At 35.4% G+C, this 23,363-nt stretch overlaps 1 protein-coding gene across 1 annotated transcript in view; it reads right to left on the minus strand.

The window, feature by feature from the left end:
* The window catches only part of FNDC3A (fibronectin type III domain containing 3A), a 131,476-nt gene that overhangs the window by 102,483 nt on the left and 5,630 nt on the right, over positions 1-23,363 (minus strand). The window contains exon 2 of the mRNA XM_004680249.2: positions 7,593-7,730. Coding sequence (XP_004680306.1) covers positions 7,593-7,691 — 99 coding nt within the window. The 5' untranslated portion in view covers positions 7,692-7,730. The remainder of the gene's footprint in view (positions 1-7,592; positions 7,731-23,363) is intronic.

Here is a 23,363-nt window from a genome sequence, read left to right on the forward strand (position 1 = left end):
CCACAAAAATATACGGAGAACTGATGAAACTCAACAAAAATAAACAACCCCATCAAAAAATGGCCAGGAGAGCTAAGACGACACTTCTCCAAAGAGGAAATGCAGATGTCCAACAGGCATATGAAAAAATGTTCAACATCACTTGTAATAAGGGAGATGCAAATTAAAACCACAATGAGATACCACCTCACCCCAGTGAGAATGGCACATCTTCAAACAACTAGCAACAACGAATGTTGGCGAGGATGTGGAGAAGGAGGAACTCTCTTGCACTGCTGGTGGGAATGCAAACTAGTACAACCACTATGGAAAACTGTTTGGAGGTTCCTCAAACTGCTAAACATGGAGCTTCCCTATGACCCAGCAATCCCACTCCTAGGTATCTACCCAGAAGACACAAAAACACTGATTGAAAAAGATAGCTGTACCCCATGTTTATTGCTGCTTTATTTACAATTGGAAAAACATGGAAGCAGCCCAAATGCCCAAAAGTAGATGACTGGATAAAAAAGATGTGGTACATATATACAATGGAATATTACTCAGCAACCAAAAAAGAGAAACACATGTCTTTTGCAGCAACTTGGATGGAGCTGGAAAAGATCATGCTTAGTGAGATAAGCCAGAAAGAGAAAGAAAAATACCGGATGGTTTCACTCATAGCAGAAGTATGTATAATGGATCAGGTGAGAAAATAACAAAGATAATGAATAACCATATACCAGAGACATTTTGAGGGGGTGGAGTGGGGAATGAGATCAAAAATGGGGGGGGGGGGAGAAATGCACGGGATTATGGTGATGGCACACGGGTGATTTGGTGATGGGAAACCCGAGGGGATTACAATCGAGATGGAAAAAAAATGTACAAAATGATGTAAAAATAAACTTTTGTAATAAAAAAAAAAAGTTAACTTTTCTTACTTCAAAGTGACTGACACAGGATCAGATGACTCAGATTCTATTGTCCACTCAGTCATTCAACACTGGATATACTATTTAGATTTTCTATGTGAACTGGATTATTTCATATATATTTGAAATTTTATAATCTCATCTTTTTTATATTTTTACTAAAAAACATTACTTGGTTTACTTTACTTCCATCTCCCATACTTGGTGTTCTCTAGAGTTCAGTACTTTATACTGGTGGGAATAGATAATCTAACCAATTCTTTTTCTGGTGTTTTCCCAATCCATTCCACTTAATTATATAGTTAAGTGATTTTCCTCCAGGGTTATTCTCATTATTTCATTTATCTCATTTGGAAATCTTATTGACTATTGCTTGTAATCTCAAATCAAAACAATAAAAACTATTTACTAACTACCCTATCTTTCCTTTTATATATGTAGAAAAGTAGAGTACCATATACATCACTTTCCAGAATCAGTTTATAATAGTGCAAATTTGTTTCAGATGTTCTTCTGAAAAAGTTTATAAATCAATCTTTTTCTGAACATGTTGTGTCTTTCTCATCCTTGTGCTAATAATATTCTTAATATGTATGTGTGATACATACATCCATTTTATATGTAACATATACTGTTGTTTTATGAGTTTTTTATTTATAACAGTAGCATTAAGTATTATATATCCCTTTCTTATTAATTTTTCTAATATTATATATTTCTGAGATTCTTCTATAGTATAGATTCATACAATGAAATGTGGCATATAGTATTATAATATTCCATTGTAGGATTCCTCTAAATTCTATTAAATTTTCTCTGCTACTTATGTCTATACTGCTCCCAATTTTTAAACTACAGAATGAATACTCTTGAACATTTTCCCTCATATACATGCATAAAGTGTTCTGTAGAATGAATATCTGGAAATGTGTTTGTTACATCTTAGGTATGCATGTTTTAAAACTTTATTATATATTGCCATTCTATTCCAAAATAGCTGTGTCAGCAGTGAATGAGGGATCCCACTACTCCATAGCTGCCTTATATTTATTGTCAGATTTCTTAATATTTTTATTGTCACTGAGGTTTTAACTTGTATTTCCTTCATTCAAAACATAACTCCAATAACCTGTCTTCCCCCAAACCTTGAATCAGGTTCTCATGCATCAACCCCAAAAGAATACTTTTGTTACTTTAATATAGGCACTTTTGGGACAACTTTACAGTTAATACTAAGTCCTTTCTTTACACACTAATCACACAATATGCCAATTAAATGTATCAGCTCTTTGAAGTTTTTTTTTTTTTTTTTTTTAAAGACATGTGGTCACTTCCAGGGCAGGCAGGAATCAAACTCATGAGGAAGCAGCTTTAGCTTCTTAGTGCTGTGCTTTAACCCGCTGCGCCACCAGGGAGGGCCACAGCTCTTTGAGTTTTAACATGCTAGTTTCAAGATCTAATAGATGTATAAAGTAGTGATTTAGTAATTACAGATACATCTCAGACATGAGGGCTGAAGTTTATGAGTTAAAATGATACTAATTTGATTCAGGCACTAGCCAAAAGGAAGGAATACTGGTAATTTAGAGCCATGCTGAAATCTTGGAAAAGTACTCTTTTTCAAGTTGTAGTTAAGTATTTCCAAGGTAAAAGTAATGAGAAAACCCTTCTAAATTACATCTGGCCCTTCCTCATATACTAGTTTATATAAGTTTATAATATGGGAAAGAATACATCTCACATACACTTATCTTTCTTTATGAGCAGAGGTTATATCTTTTACTTAGTTTTCTTATATAGCTTAACCTTTTAGTGGTTACCTTAGCAAGTGTTTATGAAATTAAATTGTATTTCAGTGTAAAAAGAAAAAAAAGCAGTAAGAAGTAATGACCATACCTAGCCAATTTTAAATCTAATGATATACTTTGTCATATAATTCTAGGTCTTAATTATGTATGCAATAGGAAGATGTTTAGGACACAACTTAAAATACTGAAGAAAATATCAATGATAGGAAAAAATATTTTTTCTCATCACATTTTGAGGGAGAAAATGAGAAAAATATACATCAGTACTACTTGTAAAATAGGGATTTTTCACAGAACAAGTGCAAGTTGGTTAATTTTAAGCTCTTTAAAACCAGTTATTTTCAAAATCATGTCATTAAAAATGGTAACTCTTACATGTCCCTTATCAAAAAACACCAAATAAAAAAAAAATCTCCCCCCAAATGCAGGAAACATTGTTCATTCATTTTTTTTTTTTTTAAAGATTTATTTATTTATTTGTGCATACAGAACTAGGGTACAGGCCAGAGGCTCAGGGGCGGTGAGAGGCTTCACCAGAGACAGAGTGGGGAGCAGAACAGGCAGATCGACGAAGTACACTGCTGAGGGAAGCAGCGGGCGGGTCAGGAGAGGTCTGCCACGCCATGTGGTCTCCTCCGGGGCAGGCGGGAATCGAACTCATGCGGAAGTGGCCTCAAATTCTCAGTGCTGTGCTTTAACCCGCTGCGCCACCAGGGAGGGCCAGTGTTCATTCATTTTTAAAAATATGTTTCTGTTCACATAGAAGGTATGTAAATATTCTCTCTATAAGTCAGAGTATCATCTACCATCATAGGTAGATGTCCATGACAATTCCAAATGTTGATTTCACTTCAGAGCAACCAATATATAGTGCTTGTGAAAGTCTAAACTTATATAGCTTTTTTGGAGATATTTCAGACCAGCAGTAGTTTATAAAAGGGAAAAATCAATCTTACATTAGAGAAAGGCAGCAGTTAACCTTATTTTTTTAATTGGGTATTCAGCAATGCTATGTACACTTTTCCAATATATGCTGTTCTTTAAAAGCATTCATGAAATTTTAAATAGTTCTGGTAAAGCAAAATTTGTCCTCTATCTCTTGCTAGCCAATTCTCTGTCCTAAGAAGAGTTACTGTTAACAGATGGTTATTGACCCAGAGATTTTTTTTCCTATGAAAATGTGTACATCTGAAACTGCAAGAGCCTTTTTTTCAATGGCTCAGAATTTTCTGAAATATATTCAAGTACATTTGAATATGTTGAAATATACTGAAAATATATGCAAGAAGTTAAAAAAAATCCACTACAAAGGGTGTGTAAAAAATAATTTTTTTTCTGAGATCAGCCTACTTGTAAATGTCATGTGTTTATGTGTGTGGAAAAGGCATTTCTTTTGAAATCACACAAATGCATTATTTCAGGAATCTGAATATTCCTTCTGGTGGTTAAGAAGATACTTAAGATACTATGTTATATATATATATATATATATATATATATATATATATATATATAAACATATACATTTGGCTCACTAAAATCCTATAAAATATTTAATATTGTATAATTTTATCATTATTAGTGAATGAGTAAGTGAGGCTGGGAGTAGGCAGTTCAACATGGTTAGGATGCCCCAACTCAGTGAAAAACTGGATGTTCAGATAACCAGTAAAATCCTGGAGCAATGGTCAAAAGCTCATTAGGGGAAACCCAATGGGGCTACAACCAATCAACAGGGAACACAATGCTGAAGCATGTAAGCCCCTGCCCTCCTCTATGCTACATAACTGCTGCTTCTTTTCCCCTCAGCAGCTACCCACTTGGGACCCCACTCTTTTTAGAAAGTTTTTCTGCTTCTTATCCAACAATAAATTTCTTGTTTTACTGCCTTGACTTGGGTTTTGATGTTGAATTCTTTCCTTGCCAAGATAAGAACTGAGCCCTCTAGACTGCAGCCCGATTCATGAGGATTACACAAACACTAAAGTTTTCAGATACTGCTGATCTAAATGGATGATAAATATTTAGTTTCCCTGATTGCAATGACATGAGAGACTCCCTTTACTATAATTCCTAAGCCAAAAGACCTATCATGCATAGTATCAAATGTTTACAATATAAAACCAAAAAATACTGATGAGGCAATAATCCAGATTAATTACAATTAATTTGATCTAAAAGGTAGGCCAGAAATCATCCTATAATATTGTCCCAGCAAAGTAAAGCAAGGAGATATAAAGTATGTCATCATAATTTTAGTATCATGCATGTACATGACACTTGTCTCTCTGTCAGAAGCTACCTTTTTGATTGTTTCTTTACTCCAGGCACCAAGGTGGTGTTCTATCTCACATGCAAGCTCTAACTTAGTAATATTTGGCAAACAAGTTGCTGAGCTGAGACAAAGAAATACCTGTTTTCAAATTTATTAACCTACCACCTCTAATTGTTATCTATTTTTGATACAGTTCTATACTCTCACATTTTATCTTGCATACATATCTTAGTTTTTATAATACACATTAAAAATATCTATTGCTTGGGCCCTCCCTGGTGGCGCAAGTGGGTTAAAGCACTGTACTGAGAAGCTAAAGCCACTTCTGCATGAGTTCAATCCCTGCCTGCCCTGGAGGTGATCCACATGGCGAGACAGACCTCTCCTGATCCACCTGCTGCTCCCCTCAGCAGTGTACTTCATCAGCTGGCCTGTTCTGCTGCCCACTCTGTCTCTGATGAATCCTCTCACTGACCCTGCACCTCTGGCCTGAATCCCAGTTCTGTATGCACAAATAAATAAATATTAAAACAAAAACAAACAAAAATATATTGATTTAAGTCCTGACTGATATATTTATATTTTCTTCAGTATTTTAACCATTTATCGAGTGTTTCTATTTAGAGTCAGCAAACATTTACTTAGCTCCTTCAGATCATTTCACCCTTAAAACTACAGCTCCCTTAAGAAGTTATTATTATCTCTGCTTTATAAAGAAGCAAATATAATCAGAAGTTAAATAACTTACCCAAGGTAACCAAAATCAAACTTAAATCCATCAACCAAGGTTGTCCCATTCTCTTTCCACTCATCTTTTTTTCCTCCCTATTGAAACTACAAAGGCAATCTGCTCATCAGAATTTAAGACTTCATGCCTCTTCCTAAAATCTGTTTTTTAAGCCCTACCTAAAAATCTGCCCCCTAGACCCTCTGACCCCACCGATCCTTCAAAATATATCCTCACTCTAGTGCATTTATTCACAATTTCTGTCTCGATAGTCATCCTTGTAACTACTCCTACCTACCTAGCAATGGTGCCTTTAAGATTTCAAGTAAAATTCTGCTAAGATAATATCCTTTTTGGAGACAGCAAAGACACAAGGGATCAAGGTGTTGTTTCAACTTGTTGTCTTCTCCTTAACAGTCTGTAAACTGTAGTAATTATATCAACATACTGTAATTAATTGATGAATAGATTCTTTAATGCATTAGACTATAAACAATTTGATGCCAGTGATCAGCTTGAGGCACCAATAATAACTAAAGACACTTCTAGACCCTCAAAGTAATGAGTACCTGCTACTTTGGGAAGAATAAAAATTTTAAAAGACTTAATTTTGACCATAAAAAGCAAGTTAGTGAAATAAAGTTGCTACTGTAAGCTACCCGAACACATGGGAAAATTAAAACCAATCATTCTTGATTTTTCAATAGCAGAGTTAACAAAGTCACTCCTTATGATTTGTAAGAAGTCATAAATGTTCTATTAGATACCAGGATAGCAAAGTAACTAATTTTTTTTCTTAGTTTCCTAAGGAGCAGAATGAGTAATCATTAGAAGCAAAATCTTTGTGTGATCATGATCTAACATCACTTTGACTGATATGCAAAATAGGATTTTGAGGGGCATGAGGAATCACTGAAACTATAAGCTATATTTATAAAGTCCTGGTTGGAGGAAAAACAGTTTTTTAGGAATTATGTATCTGCTTTCAGAAGGGGAGTGTCGAGTGAGCCGAGAGAAAGAAACAGAAGTTTTATTATTATATAATATAGCCAGTCATTTAACCACATACTTAAGTCAATGATTGCATACTGATTTGAAGTAACGATTATAATAACTGTTAACCTATAAGGTTAAACAGCAAAAAACACTCAGGGACTAGTTTATCTAAAATAAAACCACAACAACTTAGGTAAAGAAATACACAAGAAATTTAAACACTGGTAAGTTAAATATTTTAGAAGGGACACTAACAGTCTCATTTATTTCATCACCTTATGGAACCAAATAATATATATTTTGTATTATAAAACTTATTTTATTGAGATAGCATTGGCTTACATTATTGTTGGTATTTTGGAAGTACAGGATTACCCTCCCTCTTACCCACCACAGGTATTGCCACTGCAGTGCACCTGCCATCAAAACACCTGTAAATTCACTACCATTGTCCATTTTGTTCTCTTCCGTCTTTGTTCTCCCCTCCCCCCACCCCTTCCTCTGGAAGTTTTAATTCTATAGCTAGTTTTCAAGTTTGTTTTTTTCTCACCCTTAGTTTTCTCTGTATTCCATATATAAATGACACCATTTGGTATTTATCTTTCTCCTTCTGACTTATTTTCATTTAGCATTATCCCTTCCAGTTCTATCCATGTTGCCACAAGTGACATGAGTTTATCTATCTCCAAGGAATAGTCCATTGTGAATATACACCACATCTTCTTGATCTACTCTTCTGTTCCAAGAAAACCATTTTGAACTGAAGCTTAAGACATTATTTAACAGAAACACACAACTGTGCAGCTTCATTCTGTTTCCTTCTCAGATAAGGAAATAAACATATGAGGAAATAAACATTTTGTTTTCCTTACCTGTTGAGTTCCATCTGCACTTACAATAGGAGCAGATAGAAGAGAAATATCACTACTTAAAATCTGAGTTGTATCCAGTAGTGGTGGATGTTCTGCCATTATCAATAAGACATTAATATATCAGATAATCTTCCAACTCTGAAAAACAAAAACAAAAACAAAAAATAGCCACTGGGTATATGTCCTTAAAAATATAATATACTTAGGAATTATCTGATTCTTTAACCTAAACATAACTCTTGTCAAAGCAAATTTTAAAATACGCTATTGAAGACTTCTTTCTTGTCAACAGTAGGAAATTATGTTTCTTACAACTTAATGGCCTATCAACATAAAGAGTAAACTAAAATACATTAAAGCAAATGTATCAGCAACTTTTATTTCAATTCCACATCTGTCTGTCTAGCCCTTCTACCTGTGTACAGTATTTAACTAACAGTACTAGCTAGCTAAAATACAGTTAAGTAATGCAACTCTAACACGATTTTTTCCCCCTGTGAGCCAGGTATTATAGACTGAATACCCTCATCACCTTATCAGTCTACAATGAACTGTGATTTTTGTTTTCCACTGACTGCTCAGACTGCAAAATACTAGAACAATTTGTTCAGAATTAGAATAAGCACTTTTAAGTTTTAAGCTGTGACACGAATTTCTATCACTCTGGTTTTATTATTTTTTGAGTAACACCTACTTTACTATAAGTCATTTCAATGATAAAAGTACATTTACAAGTCCAACTATGGGTATTTATCACATGAAAAGTTTTAATATAAGCATTAGCCTACCATATATATAAAATCCACTCAATATATTATCTGCAAATTACATGTCAAGAACAGCACAACTGAGCACAATTATAAACTTTATCAACTCTATACTACAAGGCAAAATAAGAAACACTTTTGGATGTTTGCAGAGTTCTACAATTCAGTGGTGCCAAGATGTCTAACTTCCATAAGAAATTAAATTCAAGTTAATTATTTTAAATAAACTTGAACCTGTGCAGATTATTATGTATATATGATTTACCTAAAACAATTTCATTATATAAAACTGCTAAAAGATTTTTGCAAATATTCAATGTAAATTACTATTCAATGTAAATTACTACTTCAAGATTTTATGCTTAGGACCACAGTATGGAACACTATATTTAAACAGCTCATAAAAATCCATGTATATATACATGTACAGATATATACATGTATATATATGTAAATATATGCAATGTCATATACTATATGCTATATATGATGTGCATAAAAATGTACTTATGTCCATATATATTTGGCAAATCTAACTTCTAAATTCATCTGTACTAGTATATTTCATAAAGTCTAACAAAACTAGAAGATATTTTAAGTCACATCAAATTTCATGCCATACAATATAGAAAGTGTTAGAGTCAACATATTTTCCCTCTTACATGACATAATTTAGTTTAAGAAGAAACATTCTAGGGATGCTGACTTATGATTATAACTCACTTATTAAAAATTAGCAATTTAAAAAATAACAACCATTGAGCAACTTTTCTTTTATTACCAGATTCTATTTGCAGTATTTTATATACTGTTTTGCTAAAACTACAAACCACCATTATTATTTAAATTTTAGAATGTAATGTTGAAGATAGTTTGGTTTTAAGAGACAGACTGACAACTTCAGAAATACATTTTTTTTTTTAGGAGCTTCGGGTAATTCCAGAAATAGTGCTATTATAGATCAGATCTGAAGCCACATACTATATTTTAATACTGTCATTCTATTTAAGGTAGTAGCTTTTATTATTTTAAAAGCTGTAACATCAAAATTCATTTATGAATTGCTTTCTTTTATGGTCATATTCATTACACTATGTGCAAAGTATAATGCTGACTTTACTTAAGCTGGCAAATTGGAAACTATAAAACATACACAGAATACTTCATTTAGAAATCAAAAAATTTCTTTCAATCATGTGTAAAGAATGCTATTGGCTTCTTTCAGTCTCTTCTAATTTGGTTACTACTAACTTCTTAATTCTCACCTATCTTTTTAAACATCTCATAAAAATGCACATATATAAAAAATAAGCATTTATATATACAAATATATGCAATGTTATATTTAGTATAAATGCTACATACAATGTACATAAAATGTACTTGTTTCCATATATATTTGGCAAATTTAACTTTCTGTCTTTATCTGTATTACTATATTTCATAAAGTCTAACAAAACTAGAGAGTATTTTAAGTCATGGCAAATTTCACTCTAGAATATAGAAAGTGGGATTGACAAGGAACACACACCTGAAAAGCATTTATTTCTTTTTATAAGATTTGACATATGCAAAGAGGGGAAGGGATACATTTGTTGCATTTGCTCATTTCTGAGGAATAAATATTCCCTGAAGGCACATTTGAAGCTAGCATGGTTTGAAAATGACCTAAAAATTGTTTTTAGCAATCAACTTTTATACATATTTACAAGATGGCTCCAGCATATCATCATAGCTCATACAAGTGATACCTCTCCTGGATTTGGAAACTGGGAAGTCTAAAATATGAGTGCTTTTCTCACTGGGTCTCAGTAAAAGTTTTCTCTCTGGCCTGTAGAGGACTGACTTCTTTCTGTATTCTCACAATGGTCAGAAGGGGAGGGGACTCTAGTCTCTCTTCTTGGATGAAAATGTACTGATTCCCATCATGGGGTTGAACCTTGATCATCACCTCTCTTAAACCTAGTTATCTCCGAAAGAGCCTACCTTTGAATACCATCTGATTAGGGGCTTCAATATAAGAATTCTAACACATAAACTTTCAGTCTGTAATTCCAACCTGCTCCCCTCATCATGTCCTTCTTGCATGTAATGGACATTCATTCCATCCCAACTTAATTTGTATCAAAATAAGTCTAAAATCTAGCCTCATGTAAAGTCAGGTTTGTGAAATTTAAGGTACAATTCATCCTGAGGCAAAATTCTAGTTTAGCTATAAACCTGTGATACTAGGTAAGTCACATGTGTCTAAAACACAAGAGTGGAACAGCCATATGAGATATTCTCATTTTAAAAAGGAGAAATTGGAAGGAAAAATGGTGTAACAGGTGCCTAGCACACCCAAAACCTAGTAACCTAAATGCCGGTAGATCTTAAGGCTCAATCAAGAACAAGCATTGTTTTCATGATCTGCCCTCTGGTCCTAACAGGGTGGTAACATCGCCCCCATGGCATTCCTTTGGCTTGATGGAGCCAGGGCTATGTGGCTCTGAAAGGTGGTGGTCCTATCCTTTGAAATCAAGATGCCCTCTAAGCCTGTGCACTCTCAACTTATGCCAGAAATAGCAGTCCTGATGGCGTAAGTCACCTATGGGGTACTGCTTTTCTACATTTCAAGGATAAGACATGGTTTCAGCCTTTTGTTATTCTATCTCATTTTCTGATTCCTGTAGTCGCAACAAGCAGTGTTTCTGTTGCTATGATTCCATCTCTCCTACTGATCTGGTAAGCTACTGATTAGGCCCACCCACACTTATATCCTTAATCAAATAGTTGAGTTGGTCACAAATAGTTGAGTTGGTCAACAGAACTCTGCTGTTGTCTAAACATGCTTTCTCACATTGTGCAACATGGATAGGCTGAGAATTTTCCAAATATTTAAAATTCAAGTTGCCTTTTACTTAACAAATTGTTCATTTCTTTACTCTCATATTTCACTACATTACCAGTCAAAAGGAATCATTGCTCCTTCAACATTTTGTTTAGAAACTTTCTCAGTAAAATATCCAATTTTATCATTCATAAGTTCTACTTTTCTCAAAACATGGGAACATAAACACAACTCAATCCATAAAATTAAAATCTATAGGACTCCAGTGTGATTTCCATATTTGAAATCACAAGACTATTATGTACTCCAGACTTCCAGTATTACTTTTAAATATGGGATTTAAGAGCACTTGGAAACATTTGGCCAGAGTATTAAAACTACAGTAGTAATTATCAGGAAGATAGACTAATTTTTTGTTCTTTATTTCCTTCTCTTCTGGGTGGTATGAATATGGCTATATTTTGGTTTAAAATAGACAACTGATCAAAATTTTGATTTAGAAATGGTCAGTTAGAGTTCTAAGTAACTACAGAGTGGTTGCTTGACCTAACAATATAAATTTCCTACAAGGGAAATTTCAATAAATTTTGCGTGAACTCTGACTTTATCCAAATCACTAATTCATGTTACAAACTGCTCTTCTAAAATGTATTTTCTAACTCAGACCTTTACTTATTTATTTCACTTTTGAATAGTTTAATCTTCTAAACTTAACATTAGATTTTTTAAAAAGATACCAGCAGCACAATTTCCTGAGATGAATCACTCCGCATGCAAAATCACTCTATCATTTCTTATTAGAAATCTTAAACAAGTATTTCACATTTCATAGAATAATGAGGACATATTACTTTGATTTCCCCTAAGACTTACCTTTCAAAAATTATCCTACATTAAGTGTATTTCAGGAAAATGACTCAAGCATGTGTGTATGTGTATAAAATTAATGCTTTACTTTGATTCACCTTACACTTTTTCTTTTCATAAAGAAAATTTACATTTATATAAAAATTGAGAGGGAAAAGGATGGTAATGACAGTGTTAATAAATGATTTCAAGACTATTATTATCAAATAGAAAAAAGGGCAATGTTAATCATTTAAAAAACTTATGATTAGGGCCCTCTCTGGTGGCGCAAAGGGTTGGAGTGCTGCACTGAGAAGCTAAGCCAAGCCGTGGCCGCTTCAGTACTAGGGAAGGTGACCCACATGGCACAGCAGACCTTTCCTGTCTGCTGCTCCCCTCAGCAGCAGATCTGCCTGTTGATCTACCTGTTCTGCTCCCACTCTGTTTCTGGTGAATCTTCTTGCCATCCCTGCACCTCTGGCTGTACCCCATTTCTGTATGCATAAAAGAACAAATCTTAAAAAAAAAAAAACCTTAAGATTAATTCTGACTCCTTTTGTTCTGTCTTCAATGCCCACTCTCTCATTTCTTTGGTCACTTAAAAAAAAACAAAAGAAAGAAAGAAAGAAAGAAAGAAAGAAAAGAAAAGAAACACTAAGATTAAAACTGAAACTAAGGTTATTATATTTAAAAAAACAGTAGCTCAACTTAGAACTCAGGAATACTTGCAAATTTTTTTCCCAGAGAAACATGAAAAGTAATGTTTTCATGTGGTGAAAGTTCAATTTAACCTATAGCTTTCTTCAGTCTTTTTATTTGTGGAAAATTTCAAACATATCCCACAGTAAATGATGGTACAATGAATTCCCATGTCCTCATCACCCATTTTCAACCATTTCCAACTCACAGCCAGCCTAGCTTCATCTGCCTTCTACCCACTTCTTCATGCCTTCTACTATTTTAAGTATTCCATATAATTTCATATGCAAGTGTTTCAGCTTTTATCTCTGAAAGATAAGGACTCACTTAAAAAACATACACTTGCTATCTAGATCCTATAACATTTAAAAAAATGCATTCCTTGGGCTCTCCCTGGTGGCGCAATAGGTTAAAGTGCAGCACTGTGAAGCTTGCTGCAGCTGCTTCAGCACAAGTTTGATCCACTCCTAGGGATGGTGACCCACAAGACACAGAAGTCCTCTCCAGTCTCACCCACTGCTCCCCTAAGCAGTGTTTTTCAGTCAATTTGCCTGTTCTGTTCCCTACTCTGTCTCTGGTGAATTCTCTACCCCCTGCATCTCTGGCCTGTACCAACAAAGGTGGCCTGGTTCCACAAAGTCATCTGGATGCCAATCTGGGAAAAGGAGACTTCATTATTTATCTGTACCCCAGCTCTTGTATACATAAATAAATCTTTTTAAAAAATTGATAATCTCATACTGGTTTGATGTCAAGTTGGCAGTAAGGTATACTACAGTCTTCAACTAGAAATCCATTAAAAGAAAAATTTCCCAAAAGGCACAAAATGATGTAAAAATAAGCTATTATATTATTATTATTATTATTTTTTAAAGATTTATTTATTTGTGCATACAGAACTGGGGTACAGGCCAGAGGCTCAGGGGCGGCGAGAGGCTTCACCAGAGACAGAGTGGGGAACAGAACAGGCAGATCAATGAAGTACACTGCTGAGGGGAGCAGCGGGCGGGTCAGGAGAGGTTTGCCACGCCATGTGGTCACCTCCGGGGCAGGCGGGAATCCAACTCATGCGGAAGTGGTTTTAGCTTCTCAGTGCTATGCTTTAACCCGCTGCGCCACCAGGGAGGGCCCTATTATATTATTTTTAAAAAGTGGAAGAAAAAAGAAAAAAAGGGGGAAAGAAAAATAAAATTATTTTTTATTAAAAAAAGGGAAAAGTTTCCCTAAGAAGAAAGTACTTTAAAATAATCAAGTTTAATATGGCCTTTGAGACTACCTCTGGATATTTCAGCCATGTCAATATACAATGAACCTATTCATAGTTTCCTCTATGATTGAAATTACTATTTCCTATAAGCTAAAAATTGTTTTGGAGTTAAACTAAGAGTAAGGAATTAAAAGTATTAGCTCGGTAATAGTGTGACCCTCTTGGGTTTTGCTGTAGATAAGAACAGATTAATATTCTTTGTGTTAGGCAGAAAGAGCTACATTTAATCTAGGGTTAATTTTTGCCCTCGACTAAGCCAGGATCCTCCAGAATACCAAATGCCTTATGATTATAAGGCTTTCCATTTGGCTTGTGATATTTCTGGTCTTGCATGAGTTTGAATAGGGCTCAATATAAAATGTTTAGGTGGTTCTTTCGCTACTCCTGGATAGTAGGAAAGTACAGCTTATTCCTGGATAGTTCTCTTACATACATGAATTTATCAGTACTTCCCTAAAACTCAAGGGGGAAGACTTCAGAATTCTGAGGCCTTCTTCCTGTGCAGCTCTCTCCTCACTAGTACTCTGTCCTGCATAACAAGTCTTGGACGGCCAGTTCCATCTCTTTTCAACTGTGGTAGTCAGCTATGAGTCTCTCTGGTTCTTCCTTCCTTTGCTGTGCCCTGAAAACTTTTCCCAAGTAGTAATCAAGACCAAACATAGGGCTCACCTTATTTTCTCTTTTTCATTACCTTAAGTCTAGCATTTTGAGTGCTACTGCTTCACTTTTTTTTTTAAGCTTTTTAGTTGTTTTAGGCAAAAGAATAAACTTTGTCCCTTTCACTCCATCTTCAGGGGAAACCAAATTCACTATTCTTGGGTTTTAACATACTCAACAGGCAATGAAAAGGTACATAAATTTATCACAGGTAGAATCCAAATGGCTATATGCTGAATTTTAAACATATGCTCAAGGTTTCATGAATGGAAGTCAATTGGTAAATGACACACAATTTCCTGGCTTTTACTTCTGTGTACTGTAAGTGCTACTAAAAACCTACTGAGTCAGTTCTTATTTACTAATAAAAGATGGTCTCTGTAAACAAAAATTAATATATTTCTAGAGATTAAAAGGGATTCTAAATCAGGGTCCCACAAAGTCATCTGGATGCCAAACAAATAGGAGTCCTACAATCTGGGAAAAGGAGACTTCATTATTTATCTAATCATTAATGCTCTTTTGGTTTTTAGTGTGTTCAACTGCTCATGGTTTTCAAGTCTAATCGCTTTTTTCCCTCCATCATTATTTCTGATATCCCTTTGATTTCTTTTTTTCCCGTCCGTCCTCTCCCCTACCACCTAATAATCTTACTTTTCTTCTACCCCATTATGTATTATCTTCGCTCTTTCTTGATTTTATCCTTTTACCACTACCATCCCTTATACTACTACTCTTTGACCCTTTCTTCCTGCTTCCTTTTTTAAACTTAGAAGCCTCACTTCAATTTTTAGGGTCCGCTCATTTTTTGTTTTTTAACTTTGCCTTTTCTATCTTTTTTTTTTTTTTATAAAGATTTTTATGGGGCCAGAGATGTGGAGGGTGACAGGATTCACCAGAGACAGAGCGGGGAGCAGAACAGGCAGATCGACGAAATACACTGCTGAGGGGAGCAGCGGGGCGGGCCAGGAGAGGTCTGCCGCGCCATGTGGTCACGTCCGGGGCAGGTGGGGATTGAACTCATGCGGAAGTGGCTTTAGCTTCTTAGTGCTGTGCTTTAACCCGCTGTGCCACCAAGGAGGGCCCTGTCCACTCATTTTTATACCTCTTTTGTTTTGCTGAATTGTCTACTATATAAGAATCAATTATGTGGCTTTGTCATTCTGACCTGCTTTAATATAACTAGTTTCCTTGTACTCCTTCCATTTTGCTACCTTCATTTTTCCTTATGTTTGAATAGTATTCCATTATACATGGATACACCACATCTCCTTAATTCAGCCCCCTATCAATGGGCATTTTGTTTCTATATCCTAGGTACTGTAAATAGTGTTGCAATAAACAGTGCAGTCTCTATAGTTTTTTTTTTTTTTTTTTTGAGTTGATGGGGCTCACAGTTTTTGGACAGATGCCAAGAGTAGAAATGCTGGATAATTTCTATATTTCCATTTTTTACTTTTTTAAGATAAATCTGAATTATTTTCCAAAAAGACTATACCAGTTTAACAAGTGTAACAGGGTTCCTTTTCCTCTGAATTCTCTCCAGCACTCCTTGGGATTATTTTAATGTATCTGTATTTTAATGTATCTGATACGTATGAGATACATTACTGTGGTTTTGACCTTCATATCCCTTTTTCAAAGTAAATGACAAGCATTTTTCCATGTATCAATTGGGCTTCTGGATGTCCTCTTTGGTAAATTAATTGTCCAGGTTGTCAAGTTTTTTGTAATTATTGGATATAAACCCCTTTTTGGTTGTGTGATGTATGAATATTTTCTCCAATTCAGTAGGAAGTTTTGCACTTGGGTTAAAACTTTTTAATTTGAGGTAATCCCAGTTATCTAACTTTGCTTCTAGTTCCCTTGCTGAAGGGATCAGGTCTCCAAGAACATTTTTACCATTTATGTCATGAAATGTACAGCCAGTGTTTTTATGCATGTATTTTATTGTTGCTGGGCTTATATCTAAGTTTGATATCTCACTTGAAAAGGCCTCTGCTTCCCCACCCCCAAATGTCCTCTTTATTTTTATTTTATTTTTTTATTTTAAAGATTTATTTATTTATTCATACAGAACTGGGGTACAGGCCAGAGTTGCGGAGGGTGAGAGGATTCACCAGGGACAGAGTGGGGAGCAGAACAGGCAGATCTACGAAGTATACTGCCGAGGGGAGCAGCGGGCGGGTCAGGAGAGGTCTGCCACACCATGTGGATCTCCTCTGGGGCAGGCGGGGATCGAATTCATGTGGAAGTGGCTTAAGCTTCTTAGTGCAGTGTTTTAACCCGCTGCGCCTCCTTTTTATTTTTCAAAATTTACTTCAAAAACTTTGGTCACCTTTTTTTTTTTTAAATTTAGAAATATTTAGTCCATTTGAAACTTGGTTTTTAGGTTTCCACAAAATGGGTACTAAATTACCTTTACCTTAACTGGACAGACAATTATGTGACACTATCATAAACTATCTTCCATTACTTGTTTATCATATAAAAATTCTTCTGGTGCCCTCCCTGGCAGTGCAGTGGGTTGAATCACTGTACTTCAAAGCGAAGCTAAGCTAAACCAATCAGTGGCCACTTCAGTGCAAGTTCAATCCCTGCCCCAGAGGTGATCCACATGGTGCAGCAGACCTCTCTGGTCTTGCCTGCTGCTCCTCTCAACAGTGTACTTTGTCCATCTGCCTGTTCAGCTTCCTACTATTTCTGGTGAATCCTCTTGCCACCCCTACATCTCAGGCCTGTACCCCATTTCTGTATGCATAAATTAAAAAAAATTGAAAAAATATTCTTCTGATGACTAGATTAAAAAGGATGTGGTACATATACACAATGGGATATTACCCGGCAATCAAAAAAAGATAAACACATGCCTTTTGTGGCAACATGGAGCTTGAAGGAAACATGCTTAGTGAAATAAGCCAGAAGGAAAAAGAAAAATATTGGATGGTTTCACTCATAGCAAGAGTTTAAAGGACCAGGGGAGGAATAATAACAGCAACAACAATAACAACAACTATATACCAGAGACATTTTATGGGGGTAAAATAGGGAATGGAATAAAAAATAGGGGGGAGGTGGGCCCTCCCTGGTGGTGCAGCGGGTTAAAGCACAGCACTAAGAAGCTAAAGCCACTTCTGTATGAGTTTGATCCCCACCTGTCCCGGAGGTGATCCACATGGTGAGGCCCGCCTGCTGCTCCCCTCAGCAGTATACTTTGTCAGTCAGCCTATTCTGCTCCCCACTCTGTCTCTGGTGAATTCTCTCACTGGCCTGCACCTCTGGCCTGTTCCCCAGTTCTGTATGCATAAATAAATAAATCTTTTAAAAAATGGGGGAGAGAGGGGAAGTACACTGGACTATGGCACACTGGTGATCTGGTGATGGAAAGCCCACAGGCATTACAACTGAGATGGACAAAGGCACAAAATGATGTAAAAATAAACTATTATATTATTTAAAAAAAATCTATGGAGTACCCCCTGAATTCCTTATTTTGTTCCTCTGATATGCCTAGCCCCACTTCAAATTGTCATTTTAATGACTGCAAATTTACAGTATGTTTTGTTATCTGATAGGTGTATTTGACCTCTATTAAGCTTCCTTTTGAAATTTACTGGCCATTCTTATGCACTTTTCTCAAACTTGAGATAACAGTTTGCCCAATTTCATTTTAAAAACCTTCTCATTAAGATTACATTGACTTTTCTGGGCTCTTACTGGTGGGGCACAGGTTAAAAGCACAGCATTGTGAAGCTATCCACAGCTACTGCAGCACAAGTGGATCCCCAGCCAGGAGGTGACCCACATGGCGTGGCAGACCGCTTCTGACCCATCTGCTGCTCCCCTCAGCAGTGTATTTCAGTACATGTTTCAGTTCTGCTCCCCACTCTGTCTTTGGTAAAATCTCTCACCCCCATACCTCTGGCCTGTACCCCAGTTTTTTACATGTGTAAATAATTTTTTTTTAAATTACATTGATTATTTTGACTAATTTGGTTAGAACTGCTATTCATGACATAGTCACATTCAGGAATATAATATTTCTCCATCCATTCAGATCTTAGTTTCTTTCATTACAGTTGTTTCATTTAAAAAAATATCAAGTATTATACTTTACACTTCAATTATTTTTTAATTGTTCTTCATAGTTTGATATAGATGACATATATGTTTTATGTATGAAAATTAAAAAAAAATCCTCCATATTATAACCAGTTGATTTGATGAAATCTCTTTTTGACTCAAATAATTTTCTGTTGATGGTCCTGTATTTCCAAGCAGGCAATCACGTATCAATTAAAATAAGTTATATACTCTATTCCACTTCCACTGCTTAGCTACTATTTTTCTTATTTCACAATGCATTAGCTAAGATTTCTAGCTAAATATGCTATTGACCCCTCTTTTAATGGAAATGTTTCTAATACTTCATTAATATTTAATGTAGTTCTCTGTGTTATATGTTCATCATCTTCCTTTAGACTTCCATGTCCATGAGGGCAGACTTTTCCCTTTGGTCTTCTATGTCAAAAACAGTGTCTATCATACAGTAGGAGTTTGATAAATACAGACTGAGTGCATAATAATTGAAATTAATGTTTCTGGGAGACACTCTTTATAAGGTTATTTCTTACTGACTTAAGATAGTAAGGACAGGGGCTTCCCCGGTGGCACAAGGCTTGGTTAAGGCACAGCATGATAAACCATGCAAACTATAACAGGGTGGTCCCAGGAAAAGGGGAGGTTGCAGGTTCCCTGCCCCACCCAGAAGGGGGTGTAGCTGAGCAGAGGAGAATGAAATCTGGAGAGGAGTCTGAGGAAGAAGGAAAGAAGGAAGCAGGATGGAGAGCCAGAAGGTGACCTGAGGGAGGCACATGGATCAGAGATATGTGAAGAAACTGTGCTTGCTTCCTCCTGGATCTAGACAGGTTGAAACAGATAATGCGAGACCCTGGGGGAGTTTCACCATGGCAGCGTTTATCTTGATTTTGATTTTGCTCTTTTCCTCCCAAACTTGTTTAACCATTTCTAACCTTTTTCTATGGGTCCTGGCCAAAAGTTGCTTTAGGCTTGTGGAGGGCTTTCAGGCCTTGCTCTGGGCCAGTCCCTTTTGGGTGGATGTATCCACAAGGGGATGGGTAACTTTGGGTGTTTGATTTAGAAATTATATTCTTTGCCGTTTCTATATTGCACACTAATTGTATTAAAGTTCCTTTCCATTAAAGCTCTTACATCTTGTCTTGATGTGGTGGATAGCAGAACCTATTTAGAGCAAGCAGGTTTGGGGGTCTAGGGGTGCCCCTTTCTCATTGCCCTGTAACAAAATCACTGGAGCACAAGTTCAATCCTCAGCCAGGGTGGTGACTCAAGTGACGCAGCAGATTTCTCCTGTCCCTTCAGCAATGTATGTCAGTCAATCCGCCTGTTCTACTCTACATGCTATCTCTGGCTAATCTTCTCACCTTCCACACTTCTGGCCTGTACCCCAGTTTTTTGTATGCATAAATGCAAAATCTTAAAAAAAATTATAAAGACAACTGAATTCTAAAAAAAAAAATTTTTTTTAGGTACCAAAGAGATAATCTTATAGTTTCCCTCTTTAATTCATTAATATAAGATATTATATATGTTTTCTAATGCTGAAGCAACACTATACTTCTGGGACTCAATATATCAGAACTAGTATGATTTAATCACCTAAAACCCAGGCTGTGGACTCTGAACGCCTGGATATAAATCACAAATCTTTTACTAGCTAGCTACATAATCTTAGGCCAGATATTTAACATATCTGTGTTTAAATTTCCTCAATTTAAAAATGTCAATAATATCATGTACCTCAAAAGAGATTTTAAAGTATTAAATAAAATGAAGCATGTAAAATTGCTTGTAATAGCACTCAGAACACAAAGTATTTTAGATATGTAATTATTATTTAATGAGTGCCTTATATATTTGCCAGGTGTAGGATATGCTACAGTATAGGGGTCAGCAAACTAAGATTTTTGGACCAACTGTGACCTCCTTCCTATTTTTTGTACACAAAGTTTGACTGGAACAAACACAGTTATATCCATTGTTTTTAATTTACCTACGGTTATACTTATGCTCCTAAAGCATCATTAAGCAGTTAGAACAGCATAGATTTGGCTGCAAAAATGAAAGTATTTACTAATTCTTAATTATTTACTGTTTCTTTGTAGGAAAAAATTTGCCAATCCCAGCAATCTGGATTGTTCAAAATCAAGAAGTTTATAGTCTAATATTTCAGACAAGTAAAGAAATATATGCTACAGTTCCATAGTACAAAGTCTTAGAATTAGGATATTACAGAAACAAGGCAGTTTAGTATTAAGATGGAAAGGACTCACACAAATGTAGAAGATTTTTACTTTTAGTTATTTTTAAATGTGTTTATGTGTTTTAATCACTCATCCCAGTATGTAAATTATGATAGTAGGAAGTATAACATTATTTTTGTAACATTCATATTCTAAGTATCTACGTTATTTAAAGTTTTTAGCAACTAATGGATGAATAAATAAATTGTGAAAATAAGGATGTGGGATGGCAATGGCTAGACATGTCTGAAAAAGTTCTAGATATAAATACCTATGGCAAGCATTTTACTTGCCATGTCAAAAGGGTCAATTCTAAGAGGTATATAATATTATCATTCTTTTCTAAAGTAAAAAAAAAGGTAAAGGCTCACAGAGGTAAAAGTAACATGCCCATGTTTACATAAAGCCACTAAGGGAAGATGCCAACCAGCAAATCTGTATCTTGATATTATGTTCTTCATACTACAAAGTTGGAAAAGTGAAATAGTCACAGGTTTCAACATATACTGAAATACATACTGAAAACATAATTGCTATAGTAGAAATTGGGGTTTGACTTTAATTTCTGAAATTGAGCAAAGACTTAGTAAGTTCCTGTTTTTCAAATATTAACTACAAGCAATATGAGCGGTAGATAGAAAGTGACTACCCCTACAATTTATTCAAAGGCTACTCTACCGCATACATTTAGTAGCTAAAGTTCAAGTTACCGATAACAATAAAATTGCTAGCATACTACAGCATTTAAGGAATAATGATTTATGTACTAATCTGAAAAATAAAAAATGAGTCCTAACATTAAACAAAAAGGTACTTTAAACTAATAACCAAAATTTGAGGGGAAAGGCATATGTTACAAATGAAAATATATCAAGTCTTACGAACAAAACTATGATTCAGAATGGCTATCTTAAGCAAACTAAAAAGCTCCAGAAAATGTAAACAAAATGAAATCACAAATTACATTCTCAATTACTTTTCTTATGTACGCAATTCTGAAACTGATTTTGAGTAATAGAAATGACTACTCCTTTAGTTTGGGTCTCAATAAAAAATTTCTACAAAAGAGGCCCTCCTTGGTGGCACAGCGGGTTAAAACACAGCACTAAGAAGCTAAAGCCACTTCACCATGAGTTCAAACCCAGCCTGCCCCAGAGTGATCCATCCACATGGCGTGGCAGGCCTCTCCTGACCGGCCTGCCGCTCCCCTCAGCAGTGTACTTCGTCAGTCTGCCTGTTCTGCTCTCCACTCTGTCTCTGGTGAATCCTCTCACCACCCCTGCACCTCTGGCTTGTATGCACAAATAAATAAATTTTTAAAAAAAAATTTCTACAAAAGAAAGCAGTATTCAGTTAGTTAAGAATATATTAAAGCTATGTTAAAATGCATGCAAATGTCTTGTTTAGAATCCCTAGAAAAGTAGGAAGAGCCTTCCCTTCCAAATTACATGTCTGGCGGCCCCGCTAGTGGTGCAGGGGTAAAGTCAGCACTATGAAGCTATCAGAAACAACACAGCACCAGCCTGGGAGGTGACATACATGGTGCAGCAGACTTCCTCAGTCTCGCCTGCTGCTTCCCTCAACAGTATATTTCAGTCCATCTGCCTGTTCTACTCCCTATTCAGTCTCTGGTGAAAGCTCTCACTACACCTCCCTTGTCCCCCTCCAACTATGACTACTCCCAGTTACTGTATGGATAAATAAATAAATCTTAAAAAAATTACATCTGTAGATTTATTGAGGAATTATCTATGCATCTGTATAAAAAAATTAACTCCTTTTTGGAGAACTGGACAGTGAGGAAATTAAATTTTAAAATTTATACTGTTGAGTAAAAATGTGGATTCTGAAAAAGAAAACAAGAGAAAAAACTTTTATACATTTCTGAGAGATTTAGCACAATCTAATCTATTTAATTTAGGTAATTCTTACACTCTTACCTGAAGGTTCATTTCATATACACATATTTTGTACTTTTAATACCTAGTACTCAAGAAGTGAAGGAGGAGGAGTGATATGGAAATCAATGAGAAGTAAGTAAAATAAGATACCTCCACATAACTGGCAGGTCTGTGTAGGATTTAAAATATAACCAAGTACAGGGAATAAAATCCAGTGAAAATTCAACAAGTCTAGATTTGGAAACAGTCTTATATTTGGGGGGGAGGGGGAGCAGGCCATATGGAATATACTTTTGCATATTTTTACCCCACTTTGGAAAGAATAGCTGAAGTTACTTAGAAGATCAGCATTCCTTTGCAATAAGGAACAGAGGCACTGGATATAACTACACTGAAAGGTTAATAATAGAAAGCAAGCTTTCATATGTATTCTCTTTGCCAAGAAAGCAGTTAAAATTTTGAG

This window comes from Condylura cristata, unplaced genomic scaffold (assembly GCF_000260355.1).
Source record: "Condylura cristata isolate star-nosed mole 26May11 unplaced genomic scaffold, ConCri1.0 scaffold00010, whole genome shotgun sequence".
NCBI lineage: Eukaryota > Metazoa > Chordata > Mammalia > Eulipotyphla > Talpidae > Condylura > Condylura cristata.